Source organism: Lipotes vexillifer, unplaced genomic scaffold, assembly GCF_000442215.2.
Source record: "Lipotes vexillifer unplaced genomic scaffold, Lipotes_vexillifer_v1.1 scaffold664, whole genome shotgun sequence".
Classification (NCBI taxonomy): Eukaryota; Metazoa; Chordata; class Mammalia; order Artiodactyla; family Lipotidae; genus Lipotes; species Lipotes vexillifer.
The window spans coordinates 511,878-524,024 of NW_006782421.1; the positions used below are offsets into that span (position 1 = coordinate 511,878).

General features: G+C 51.3%; 1 protein-coding gene across 1 annotated transcript in view; it reads right to left on the reverse strand.

Annotated features, from left to right (window-relative positions):
- The window catches only part of ARSG (arylsulfatase G), an 86,408-nt gene that overhangs the window by 53,744 nt on the left and 20,517 nt on the right, over positions 1-12,147 (reverse strand). The window contains exons 2-5 of the mRNA XM_007455268.1: positions 10,290-10,477; positions 8,167-8,214; positions 6,989-7,100; positions 3,973-4,110 (exon numbers count right to left, since the gene is read on the reverse strand). Coding sequence (XP_007455330.1) covers positions 3,973-4,110; positions 6,989-7,100; positions 8,167-8,214; positions 10,290-10,477 — 486 coding nt within the window. The remainder of the gene's footprint in view (positions 1-3,972; positions 4,111-6,988; positions 7,101-8,166; positions 8,215-10,289; positions 10,478-12,147) is intronic.

A 12,147-nucleotide genomic window follows, 5' to 3' on the forward strand; every position in this document is an offset into this window, starting at 1 on the left:
AAAAAAAAAAAAAAAAAAAAAAAAAAAAAAGAAAAGAAACGAATCAGATCATTATTACAAATGTATAGTAGTAGGGATGACGGAGGAGAAATACAGGGTGCTATGGAAGAGCATAACAGGGGACCCAAGCTGGGCGGGGATGAGGGGGAGAGGGGAGACATCTCTGAGACAGTGTGGCCCGAAGGACGGGGGGGCTCCATGGGGACAGTGCATGGTCGCCCTTCAAGGCGGACAGAACAGCAGAGGGAAGAGGCTGCAGGAGGAGGACGGCCGTCCCACTGCCCAGCGGTGCGTGCAGTCACTCACGTCCTCACCCGTTACTCATCGGAATACCCAAACAGGAGAAAGAAGAGAGGAGGGGTCAGGAGGACAGAATGATCCTCAGGCTGAACCCGGAGCCCCGATGTGGGTGGCAGGTGGTGCGCTTTAGGTGGGAGACGGGTGAGGATGGAGATGAGAAGGGGAAGGAGGCTTAGACCAGCACGGGGAGAGCAATGCAGGCGGAGGGGTTGAGTCAAGGAGAGGAAGGAATCAAGCCCTTGATGTGGGTCCCAGGCTCCAGCCCAGGAAGGCTGGGGCTTCTTTGTCCTCTGTGCCTCCCTAGGACCTAGTTCTAAGTGCGCAATTCCCTGCAATATGGACCATACACTCTGATTTCAAACCTCCTCAACTACACCTCACACCTACCCCAATACGCTCAGCCCATCAAGCCCTGTATTCCCAACTCAGGTTCAATGCGCCGTCCTAGACCCTGTAGGGAGCAGAGGACCAGCCAGCTCCATGACCTAGAAGCCCAGACGCCCAGGCCATCCACTACCTCCTTTCTTTTTCTTTTTTTTTCTTTTTTTTTTTTGCCAATTCGGAGCTTTGCCTGCTGTTTAAAAAACTCGAATCAAGAATTAGCTTTCAGGAGAAAGAAAAACAACACATGATACCACTTGTATATGGAATCTAAAATATGGCACAAGTGAACCTGTCTACGAAACAGAAACAGACTCACAGACGTAGAGAACAGACTTGTGGTTGCCAAGGGGGAGGGGGGATTGGGGAGGGAAGGAGTGGGAGTTTGGGGTTAGCAGATGCAAACTAGTATATACAGGATGGAGAAACAACAAGGTCCTACTGTAAAGCACAGGGAACTATATTCAGTATCCTGGGATAAACCATAACGGAAAAGAATATGAAAAAGAATGTATGTATATATATCAGTATAGTGTGTGTGTGTGTGTGTGTGTGTGTGCGTGTGCGTGTGCGCGCGCGCGCGCACGCGCGCATAACCGAATCACTGTGCTGTACAGCAGGATTTAACACAACATTGTAAATCAACTACACTTCAATTAAAAGAAAAATCTTTTTTAAGAATTAGCCTTCGGCAACACTGCTAGGTTAGGGGTCTAAAATCAAGTGAAGCCCCAAGGAAAAACGTTCAAAGAGACCCTCTTGCCGAGCAGGGGCAGGAAACCACATTCCAGGGACCCCCGGTAGTTTTGACAAACAAGTCAACGTGGCGCAAGGGGTCATGGCGGAGAAAACAGCACAGATCTGGGGGCTTTTCTGCTGACACTTCAAGAATCATGGATGAATTGGCAAGTCCAATCCTAAAGAAATCAGCATGCCTGAGGGTTATTTTCTGTCAAGCAAAAAGCCAACAGGATTCATGTGACTTTTCACTTAATAACTAATTAATAAATTAGCAAACTCTTCGCCTCTTTCCTATGATAAAGAGTTTGTTCGCTGATTTGTTAGTCTTTCAACTGGTTAATTAAGTGGTAGATGAACAGCACCATGTCCTCTTCAGAGTTAATCAGTCCCCAGCCGGCTGCCACCCGCTACCGTCCCCTGAGAACACTGTGCTTTCACTGCAAAAGCAGGGGTAGACCTTCCTCACCAGCCACAGACCGTCCACCTGTCATAGGGCACCGGGGCCCGAAGCCATCCAGGGAGCATATACGTGCTCAAACCCCCAGGTGGGAGAAGGGGCTTTGCGCTTTTCAAATCAACCATCTGAAAAAACAAAAACGAACAAACCAACCCAACAGTGTTTCTCAGAAAGCCCTAAAAAACTGGTCAGATGCAATCTCTGAAGCCCTAAGGGGCTGCTCTCAGAATGTGGGCCTTTAGCAGGTCGTGTGATCAAGCAGAAATGGATCTACTACATGGCTATACCTCCACCCTCCCAGCTGCCCTTCTGTCTAGAAAAGTCCAGCATGGTGGAGCGAGGGGCTGGGGGAATCCTTGCACATTCAAGGAAATGATGAGATCAGTTGTCCCAAGGTGGAGTCTATTCTTAATTCTGTGCAAGTAGACAGGTGTGCCGCACACGTTTTCCTGCCCACTTAGGCAAAGGCCATGGAAAATACCAAAGGACCTGTTGGAAATTGTTCCCCGGCCCTTGAAGAGTTTGCAGTCTTGGGACTTCCCTGGCAGTCCAGTGGTTAAGACTCCACGCTCCCAACACACGGGTTCAATCCCTGGTTGGGGAACTAAGATCCCCGCGTGCCGCGTGGCGCGGCCTAAAAAAGAGAGAGAGAGAGAGAGAGTTTGCAATCTTAGGAGAAAGATGCACCAGTGCACATGAGAGAGGCAGCGGGTGGGGTGACCGTGTGTGTGCACGTGTGTGTGTCTGGGCTTGCACCCCGCCACCTATGTACATGCACCCCAAGGTCAGTGTATGTCATCTGGGAGCTGACTGTGGTCTGTGCGAGAGCACAATCTACTCTCTGTGTTGATCTCTGATCTGACAGAGGCTGTAAACAAGCAGCTCTCACACAGAGACAGCTTGCTAGAGACCCACTGTGGTATGGCTCTGGGGTTTCTCTTTTTGTTATTTTCAATTAATGGTTGCTAACAGTTAGAGATCAGGAGATCCGCCAAGGGCCAGGTAGCTTGTCTTTCTTGAGAAATGGAAAGGCCTGACAAGCCAGGCCCCCGTTCCCACAAAGCAGCAGCAGGCGGCCTTAGATGGGACAGGGGCTCAAAATTCACCACAGCCCCACCACTCCCTACTGCCTCACAGTCAGCCTGCTTCCCGCTTCAGGTTACCTGGGCCCTGTAGATGCTGGACTCCTGTGTGTTATACTGAATACTGGCCCCCACGGATACTCAGGGTCTAATCCCTGGAATCTCTGAGTGTCCCCAAAGCGGACGTTGTAGATGCAATTAAGTTGAGGATCTTGGAATAGGGGGATTATCTTGGATCGTTCCCAGTAGACCCTAAACGTAATCACAAATGTCCTTATAAGAAGAAGGCAGGGGGAGATTTGACTACAGAAGAGGACAAGGCAAGCGAAACACAGAAGTGGAGATTCAAACGATGTGGCCAGGAGTTCCCTGGCGGTCCAGTGGTTGGGACTCCATGCTTCCACTGCCCAGGGTCCGGGTTCCATCCCTGGTCGGGGAACTAAGATCCCGCAAGCCCAGTGGTGCCGCCAAAAAAAAAAAAAGAATGATGTGGCCATAGCCAAGGAATGCCAACAGCCACCAGAAGCTGGAAGAGAAACGATCCTCCCTGGAGCCTCGAGAAGGAAACAGCCCTTCTGATAACCTTGATTTTAGCCCCATAAGACGCATTTCAGATGTCCAGCCTCCAGATCTGTAGGAGAATAAATTGCTATTGTTTTAGCCAGTAAGTTGGTGGTCAGTTTGTAACAGCAGCAATAGGAAACGAACATAGCCTGTTAACTAATGAACTCGACAAACACCTTGAATGCCCAGAAGACAGTGGATGGACCCTGCCCTCAGGGAGGTGATACGCTAGCAGGAGAGGACACCTGACAATGACGGGAGAGTGTGGTCTGAGCAGGGACCCTGGGAACGTACCCGAGGCACTTGTAACCCAGGCCTGGAGACCCCAGGACAGACAGTTTTCTAGCTTTATTTCCAGGAGACATGCACGCGCGCATCTTTGTCAGGCAGTGGCGCTCCGCCACGGTCTGAGCTGTGCTGGGGCCAGGGGACACAGGGGGGGCTCACCTCGCCCGCTGGATGAACTGGGTGGCCTTCTCGGCATACTTCTGTGCGAGGCCGCTCAAGTTCACGGGCTGCTCCACGATGCTGAGGTTCTCATAGAGAGGAAGGGCCACGTCAGAGTGACAGTCCTTCTCAGGGTTCCTGGGTGGAAATCACAGACGGTGGAGCGTTCATTCCCACGACCTAAGTAGTCACGGAGTCAAACAAAACGCTTTGATGCAGCGATGCCCATAAATACAAAACACTTAATAGCCTGGCCTCAAATGATTTTTCCAGTCTGCCATTTCCTCCAAGTGCAAAACCAATATAACACCTTTTTCTATTCCCTTTGAATAGACGTGTATACTCCTTGGACAAGCCTGGCCATTCTGTAAAGCTCACGACTTTTTTGAGCTAGGGATATGATTATACCCACTTTGCTGACAGAGAAACTGAGGTTAAACAAAGTACATTACACAGCAGAGTCCCAGAGGCAATCAGTAGCCCTGGTTTTTTTCCACCGGCCCCCTTAAGTCATGACTTCCGTCCACGGGGTACAACGCTTGGTATTTTCCCAAGTCAACAATCAGGACTTTGTGTGACAAGACGTCTGATGAGAGGACAGATGGCTAGGAACAACTTTGGAATTTCAAACCATGTTTGGAGAATTTGGAGAAACTTTAGCAATTGGAAAAAGTGGGGGTCAAACCTATTGTATCTCCTGGAAAAAAAACAAACTCAGCCCTTGGTCTTACAGATGGAAATGAATCTGACATACAAATGGCCCAGCAGAGCAGCTGAATCATGACCCCGGCTGTGATCTTGGGTGAGTTACCTAAGCTCCCAGAGCTTGACTTTCCTTATGGAAAGTGCGGGGTTGCCCGGGCCCCTTACAGGGATAAGGAACGGTTAGCATTCACACTGCTCGGCATACTAGGAATGCAATAAAAACTCAAGCCCTCTGTCCTGGGGGACACAGAGAACTGGAAGAGGAGCTGAGAACAACGGAGAGAAAAGGGTGGTCACGGGGGGCCTCTTGTGTAGGGAAACTGTCCTCCTGCTGCAGGGAAGAATTTGGGAAGAAAGGAAAGCCCCCGTCACACATCTATGTGCACACAGACTTGTGCCGGAAGCTTAAGAGACAAGGTCAGACTTGGGTAATCACCAAGGACCACGATTTTTTAAAAAGAGTAAAAGAGCGCTGTCCCGGGTGTCACAACCCTAACCTCATCATTCGTGTCCAGTCTTCCAGCTTTGGATGATCTTGTGGCTGCTCTATCATCCCTAGCCTTCTCCCCCTTTTCCTCCTTCAGCCATCACTTTTCTTCTATTTGATTTAACACAGACAGAACAGGGACCAGGCGGCTGTGGTCATCGCACGAGATGGCAGGGGTGCCACAGGTGTGAGCCCCAGGCGCCCGGCGGTGATGAGAGAGCAGTGGCACGTTCTTACGTGGTGACGTCGCTCCTCCCACTGCCAACAGGCTCTTGCATCTCCTGGGCATCTCGTGAAAAGGCAGACCTCTGGAAGGGGTCTGAACACCTGCATTTCTAGCAAGCGTCCAGACGATGCCTGCGCTGCTGGCCCAGCGACCACCCTCTGAGTAGTCAGGAGAGAGGGGACCTGGGCTCTAGTCTCAGAGACCCAGACGGGACCCTCCATCCTTCCCTGTCATGACTCCACTGTGACCTGGGCCACCAGGTAAGCTTCCTTCCCGGGACAGTCAGGAGAAACGCTTGCCTCACTCAGTGGTCCGGTGGGTCACAGATAAACACGCAGAGCGCTTAGAATGTAGCAATTTCTCAACAAATGGCCATTATGATACTAACTATTATTAATAAGCCACCTGAGACACGCTTTCCCCGGGCAGCTCAGACACCTGCAACATTATAAACAATCCCAGTACACCGTCTGAACAGCAGAGCACCTGGTCTGGGCTGCTTTATTACCTGAATAAGGTTTATTACCTTTTTGTGATAATAAACGTACTGCATGCTCATTACAGAATATTTGGAAAACACGAGAGAGGAAAAAACTGAAAACTCCTTAATGCCACAACCAGAGTGAATGAACCATGGTTACCATTTTGGCATATTTCCTTTAGGGCTATTAAAGGCATAAATACAGTGGTAGTTCAGGTCACAGTGTTGATGATTTGTTTCCTGCTTTTTTCACTTACTATTCTATTGTGAGCATTTTCCCATTTCACTGAATATGTTTTTAAAACATCCTGTTGAGTGCCTGCACGGCATTCCAATGTTGAAACGCTGGCTTATTTCAGGGCGGGGGTAGGGCTTATAGCGAGCCCGGTGGACTTTTTCTCTCTCTATCTCCCTCCTTATGTCCAGTGTCAGGGCCAGGCGAGTGGTCCAGGAGCAAAGCCAGCACGCAGAGGAGGGAGGCCACCTGCGTGAGACCTTGGGTCGCACCAGCCTCTCCCCAGCTGAGCTAAACAGTCCAAGGGACCTGGAAAATGCCAATTAAAAAAATGTTGTTCGCCTCATTTTCATGAAAAGTGTTCTTGCACTCCATGCAAATAATGCACTTAAATTTTTTGCACTAAAGGTACTCGATCTTTTTGTTTTGGCTGCGCTGGGTCTTCGTTGCTGCGCGCGGCCTTTCTCTAGTTGCGGCGAGCGGGGGCTGCTCTTCGCTGTGGTGCGCGGGCTTCTCATTGCGGTGGCTTCTCTTGTTGTGGAGCACGGGCTCTAGGTGCGCGGGCTTCAGTAGTCGCAGCATGCGGGCTCAGTAGATTCGACACGAGGGCCCTAGAGCACAGGGGCTTCAGTAGTTGTGGCCCATGGGCTTAGTTGCTCCGCGGCATGTGGGATCTTCCCAGACCAGGGCTAGAACCCCTGTCCCCTGCATTGGCAGGCGGATTCTTAACCACTGCGCCACCAGGGAAGTCCCAGGTCCTCGATCCCTTTTTGCTATTGTAACTGTTCCTCGTGGGCCTCTCTCATTTCCTTCTGTTGGACCCACATCCCCGGGACTTCACCTTGCTCTGGAGCCCAGAGCCGATGCCTTGGCTAGGATTACCTTGACGGTCTACCGCCCCGTGGACATGCCGGGCAAGGGGGGTGGTTGTAGCCGGGGGTATCAGTGCAGCCCATGTCATGGCTGTACGGGATTCCAAAGTAGTAATCAAACCCTGGAAGAGAAGGAACGGGTTAGGCTATGAGCCTGCATTCTTACACCCAGGACAGAAATTTAATTTTCCATGATTTAATTCTGCAGTGTTATGGAGTAAGTAATTAAAAGAGGATTTGATTAATATCCCTTTGTAGTATGCAAAGAAAACACTTTGTTGGGTTCTGGCTGCAAGACTAGATTTGCAAAACATCTTGTGATTAGCATTAACCCTGCGTGGAAGGAAGTGGGGAGAATGTCTTGAACACCTCCTGTTCCCAGTGCGATGATGGACACCGCTGGGAAATATCTGGTGAAAATCTACTACCTGCATGACACTCTGGGGGATAAAAGAATGTACTCTGCCCTCAAGAGGGGGAGGATAAGAAGTAGAGATTTAGCTCTAAGAGATGGATTGTCAGCAAGCCGCCCACAGGAGGGATCAGAGGATGAAGTTACCCCTGGATGCTGGGGGTGGGATGTGGTTGAGACAAGAATCTCAAAACGCTTCTCAGAAGAGTTGGCATTTCAGCTGGACGCAGAGGGCTGGCAGGATTGGGCTTGAGAGGGTGGAGGGGTATTGGAGGGAGGATGTGAGGGTCAAACTGAGACCTGAAAGCCCTGTGTTGACTTTTTTCTGAGACCCTCCCGTATCCCATCTCTTCTCCAGCACAAGCTTTAGCGTGAAGTTTCCCACAGAATTCCCTACTCCCCCCCGGAGCCCCTGCTTCAGTGAACCCAACAAACGATTTTTACTTCTTACCACGCGGGGCCTCATGGGGGCCAAGTGTTCCCAGACACGTGAAGGACTGGGTCGAGGAGAACACTGATGGACTCACGACGGGGGAGCCCGAAGGGTAGACAGGCACCAAAGAGGGGGGACAGGAAAGGTGCCGGGCAAGAGGGATGTGCAAACAGAGGCAACCCTGGCACCTCAAACCCACCCAAGTGAGCCTGTGAACGAAGGTGTCCTGACTCAGGAGACAGGTCCCTCAGGGGCAGGATGGCTTAAACATTTATAGAGTCCTTTTACACAGAGACCTTTATTTTCTGTTTCCCAGGTAACCAATCCTCCAAAGAATTCTTACCACGGAAGTTGGGGTGATGAGAGCCATGGTGTCCAAGATGCCACTTGCCTGGAGGAAAACGAGAGAGACAGACTTTGAGAGGAATCCCCATGGGGGCTCCCAGCCCCTTGGTGGAGCTGATCACACACTCAGACCTCTCCACCAGCTTTGCCCTTTCCTGAGCACAAGCAAAGAGAGGCTCACATGCTGTGTGACAGCCAAGCCTCGTTCTCTGGGACGGAGAGGGAGTCCCCAGGGAGACAGAAAGCAAGCAAGGATGACTCATGACCCAGGCAGGAAAGCGTGCGGGGGGTGGTGGGGGGGAAGACGAGCCATTACCGGGAGCCCAGAGAAGTTAGCAGGCTGAGCTCCTGCCCCCCAAAGAGGGTGCAGCGCTCACGGAAACACCCCCCCACCCCGCCAGGGCCCACCGCATCCGCTCGGCCCTCCTTCCCCGGGGCCCTGCAAAGGACCCAAGGAGCAGGTGCACGGCCCAGGCAGTCCCAGAGATGCAGCTCCCGCCTGCTTTCATCATCCTCTGTAGAAGCTGAGCGGGGCGCCGCCTCCCTGCGCTGCCCGAGCCAGGCCAGCAACCAGGAAGCAGAGCCGCAGGGCTGCTCCTGGCGCTGTAAGCGCGAGGCGAGGCTGGGACCCTCTGACCTGCTCATTCTCTGCTCTCCGGGTAAAGATCCCACAGGGAAGTCACCCACGAGGCAAGGGGAAGAATCAAAAACGCGGGGCAAAGACCAGAACGGCGGCAGCGTGAAACACGCCAAGGACGGAAAGCAACAGGGAACCACAGGAGTCTGACTCAGTAAATTCTCTCTCGTGGCCTCAGTACAATACTTCCAAACCATCTTTTCAAGACAAACGCCCGTGGCCGAAACGAACAACGGTGAATCGAGGTGAAGGGTATATGGGGGTCCAGGAGTCCCTTCTTGCAACTCGTCTATAGGTTTGAAAACAAATGTCATAAAAAGTTGAGGGAAGTGGATTAAGCGTTATGTGCAATGCTTAGATTCGGCATGACGTGGAAATATAAAATTATAGTACAATTTTAAAATTGCTTCTAAAATTATAATAAGCGTGTAAAATTATATCACCAGGAAATAGAAAATAATAGGAGGGGGAGAAAAGTAGGGCCGAGTGATAACATGTACAGCTAGGGACAAACACAGTAACACAGAGCAAGATGAGAAGCAAACAGTGAGTGGTGTCAATGGACTCGGTGTTGCTTCAGCAGGCTTTTCATTTTCCCAGTAAGCGTGCTGCTAGGAAATTCACGATCTCAACAAGGAGATACGCTTCAGTATCCTCTCCCAGAAAAGCAAAAGGTGTAATGAGTGGTGAACAGTCGATCTGTAACCAGTTGCCTTCTTGGGATTTAAAGGCATGAAGGAGGAGGGGCAAGTGAGATCGAGCCCAGCTCGAGAAGAATCCAGCGCCCCTGATGCTGCATGAAGTGTTAGGGTCAGAGAGCCCAGGGACCAAAGCCCTCCCGCCCCCCGGGCTGGGAGCCTTACATGGATGCAGGGACAGGGCGGGTGAGGATGCTCGGCCCATAGTGAGAACCCCAGAATAGTTCGTACCTCCGAGTATGGAGAGAAAGGGGTGAAAAGGAGAGCCGGTTGGGACCCTGACGGTCTCGTCCTCCCAGGACAATAAAGGCCACACTGCAGTCTGACCTTCTGCAAAGTGTGTCAGGCTCCTTGACCCAGAGGAGGAGCCAGGCCGACACCCCAGAAATGCCAGCTTCCTGCAGGTTAACGGGGAGCCCGGGGCCCCGAGGACATCCCCACAGGGACCCTCGTTGCCACTTCACGTGGTGGAGGGAGGAGGGAACCCCGCCGGACCCAGCTCTTGGAGAGCCAGGATCCCAAGCACAGGCAGCCTGAGGATGCCGTTGGGATGCTGGGCTGTCTCGGCCTCTGTAGGGGGCACCAGGGGAAACTAGTTCCATACATAGTCTAGTCCCCTGGCCGGTCGTTTCAGCTGCTTAGAGCTGAAAGCATTCCCCACTTCCACAGCAAGAAATGAGCAGAAAAGCGGACACGAGCAGGAGAGGCGGCAGCTCTGCAGACACAAAGCAGCCACCACAGCAAATGCAGGGGGGACGGGGGTCCGGGCGGTGGAGGCCACGTTACCAATCAACCCGGTGACGTAGCCAGCCCGCTGCAGCACTTCGGCCAAGGTGGTCTCGTTGAGTGGAAGGCCCCCCACAGAGGTGACCGCAAAGTTGTGAGAGACTCCATTGCGGAGGCCAAGCCGGCCGGTGAGCAGGGCGGCCCGGGAGGGCGAGCAGGTGGACGCAGCCGCGTGGAAGTCCACAAACCTGCGCGGAGAGGACAGCGATGGGGGTGGACCCGACCACAGAAAGCCGAGCCCAGGGAGATTCAATTCCTGGGATTCCAGCGCTGGGAAAAAGCTCCAGGATGAGCCAGTCGTGGGACAGGTAAAGAAAATGAAGCCCAGAGACGCGTTATGCGACGAACCCAAGGTCACACAGCTAATTTGAAGGGATTTAATCCAACGTATTGAACGGATCCCCTCTATTTGCAGATTCCACATTTTATATTCACCTTCTCATTTAATGCATCTGTAACCCCAGAAATCAACACTCGCGGCTCTGAAGGGATAGTTCATGGATATACGCAGACCTGTGAAAATTTGCACATTTCCAGCTGAGGTTGGACAAGGTGACCTTGTTTGGGCTCTCACAGATTCAGTGTTCACAGGGACGTTATAGAACACCACCACTGCTGACACAAGAGCTGACTATCTATTACTCCTTACTGTAAGCCCAGCCCTTTTTCAGACACTATGGAGAAACAGAGGAGTCTAGCCATTTTCTTACCCTCAAGGAACGTGAGTAAATTGAATGTCACTAATGAAGGGGCAAAACCTGACTTCATGTGTCTCCTGATGGGATGCAATATGAATTCATAACACCAAGGATTCTTACCTAAAACATTTAACCTGAATCTAGTCAGACCCCTGGACCTAACTTCCACATTACAGGAAAAAAAAAGCTAATGCGAGACCAAATTAAATGACCCCACAAGAAAAAACGTTACCAAACCATTCTCTAGACGTTCGATAAGACAACCAGTCCCATCTCTTCAAACAGTCAACATCTGAGGGAACGATGGGATGGACGGGGCGATACTGTGCATAAGGAAAGACTGAAGAGATAGAACCAAGTGCAATACATGAATCTTACTGGATCCCAGTTCAACAGAGCTGGCAACACATCTGAGGGCTAATTAGGGAGGGAAATTTAATATGAACTGGATATAAAATGATATTAGGGGATTATCGCTTATTTTCAGGATTATGGTCATGTGGGAGAATGTTTCTATTCTTTATCTTCTGGTTTTAGTGAGATATAATTGACACATAACCTTGTACTAGTTTCAGGGGTACAACATCATAATTTGATATAAGTGCATATTATGAAATGATCACCACAGTAAAGTTTAGTTAACATCCGTCACCTCCCACAGTCACAAACTTTTTTCCTGTGCTGAGAACTTTTAAGATCTCTTCTCTTAGCGACTTTCAAATACACGAGACGGCATTGTCGACGCTCGTCCCTATGCTGTGCATTACGTCTCATGACTTACACCCAGAAGTCATCACCACCTTCACCCATTCTTCCTCGCCTCCGAAACCATCCTCCACACTGATGCAAATGTCCTTCCACAGCGGGAATCGGATCACACCAGTCTCTTACTGGAAAACACAGTCTCTCTCTGCCTGCTTCTCGGAGCTCAGCCGCTGCCCCCCTCCTGCCCTGAGCGGCTTCCTCACATCCTCCCAAGCCCCCACTTACTCCCGTCCACTGTGCCTTTGGCCATGCTCTTCCCCCACTCCCCAAGCCCTCCCCCTAGTGTCCCACCTTATCTTGACTGACCAGTCCCAGTCGTCTTCAAGACCCCGCTCAAAGACTCAGATGTTACCCCCCAGGTCACCCTCCCTGCCTCTCCCCTCCCCCCACCCCCC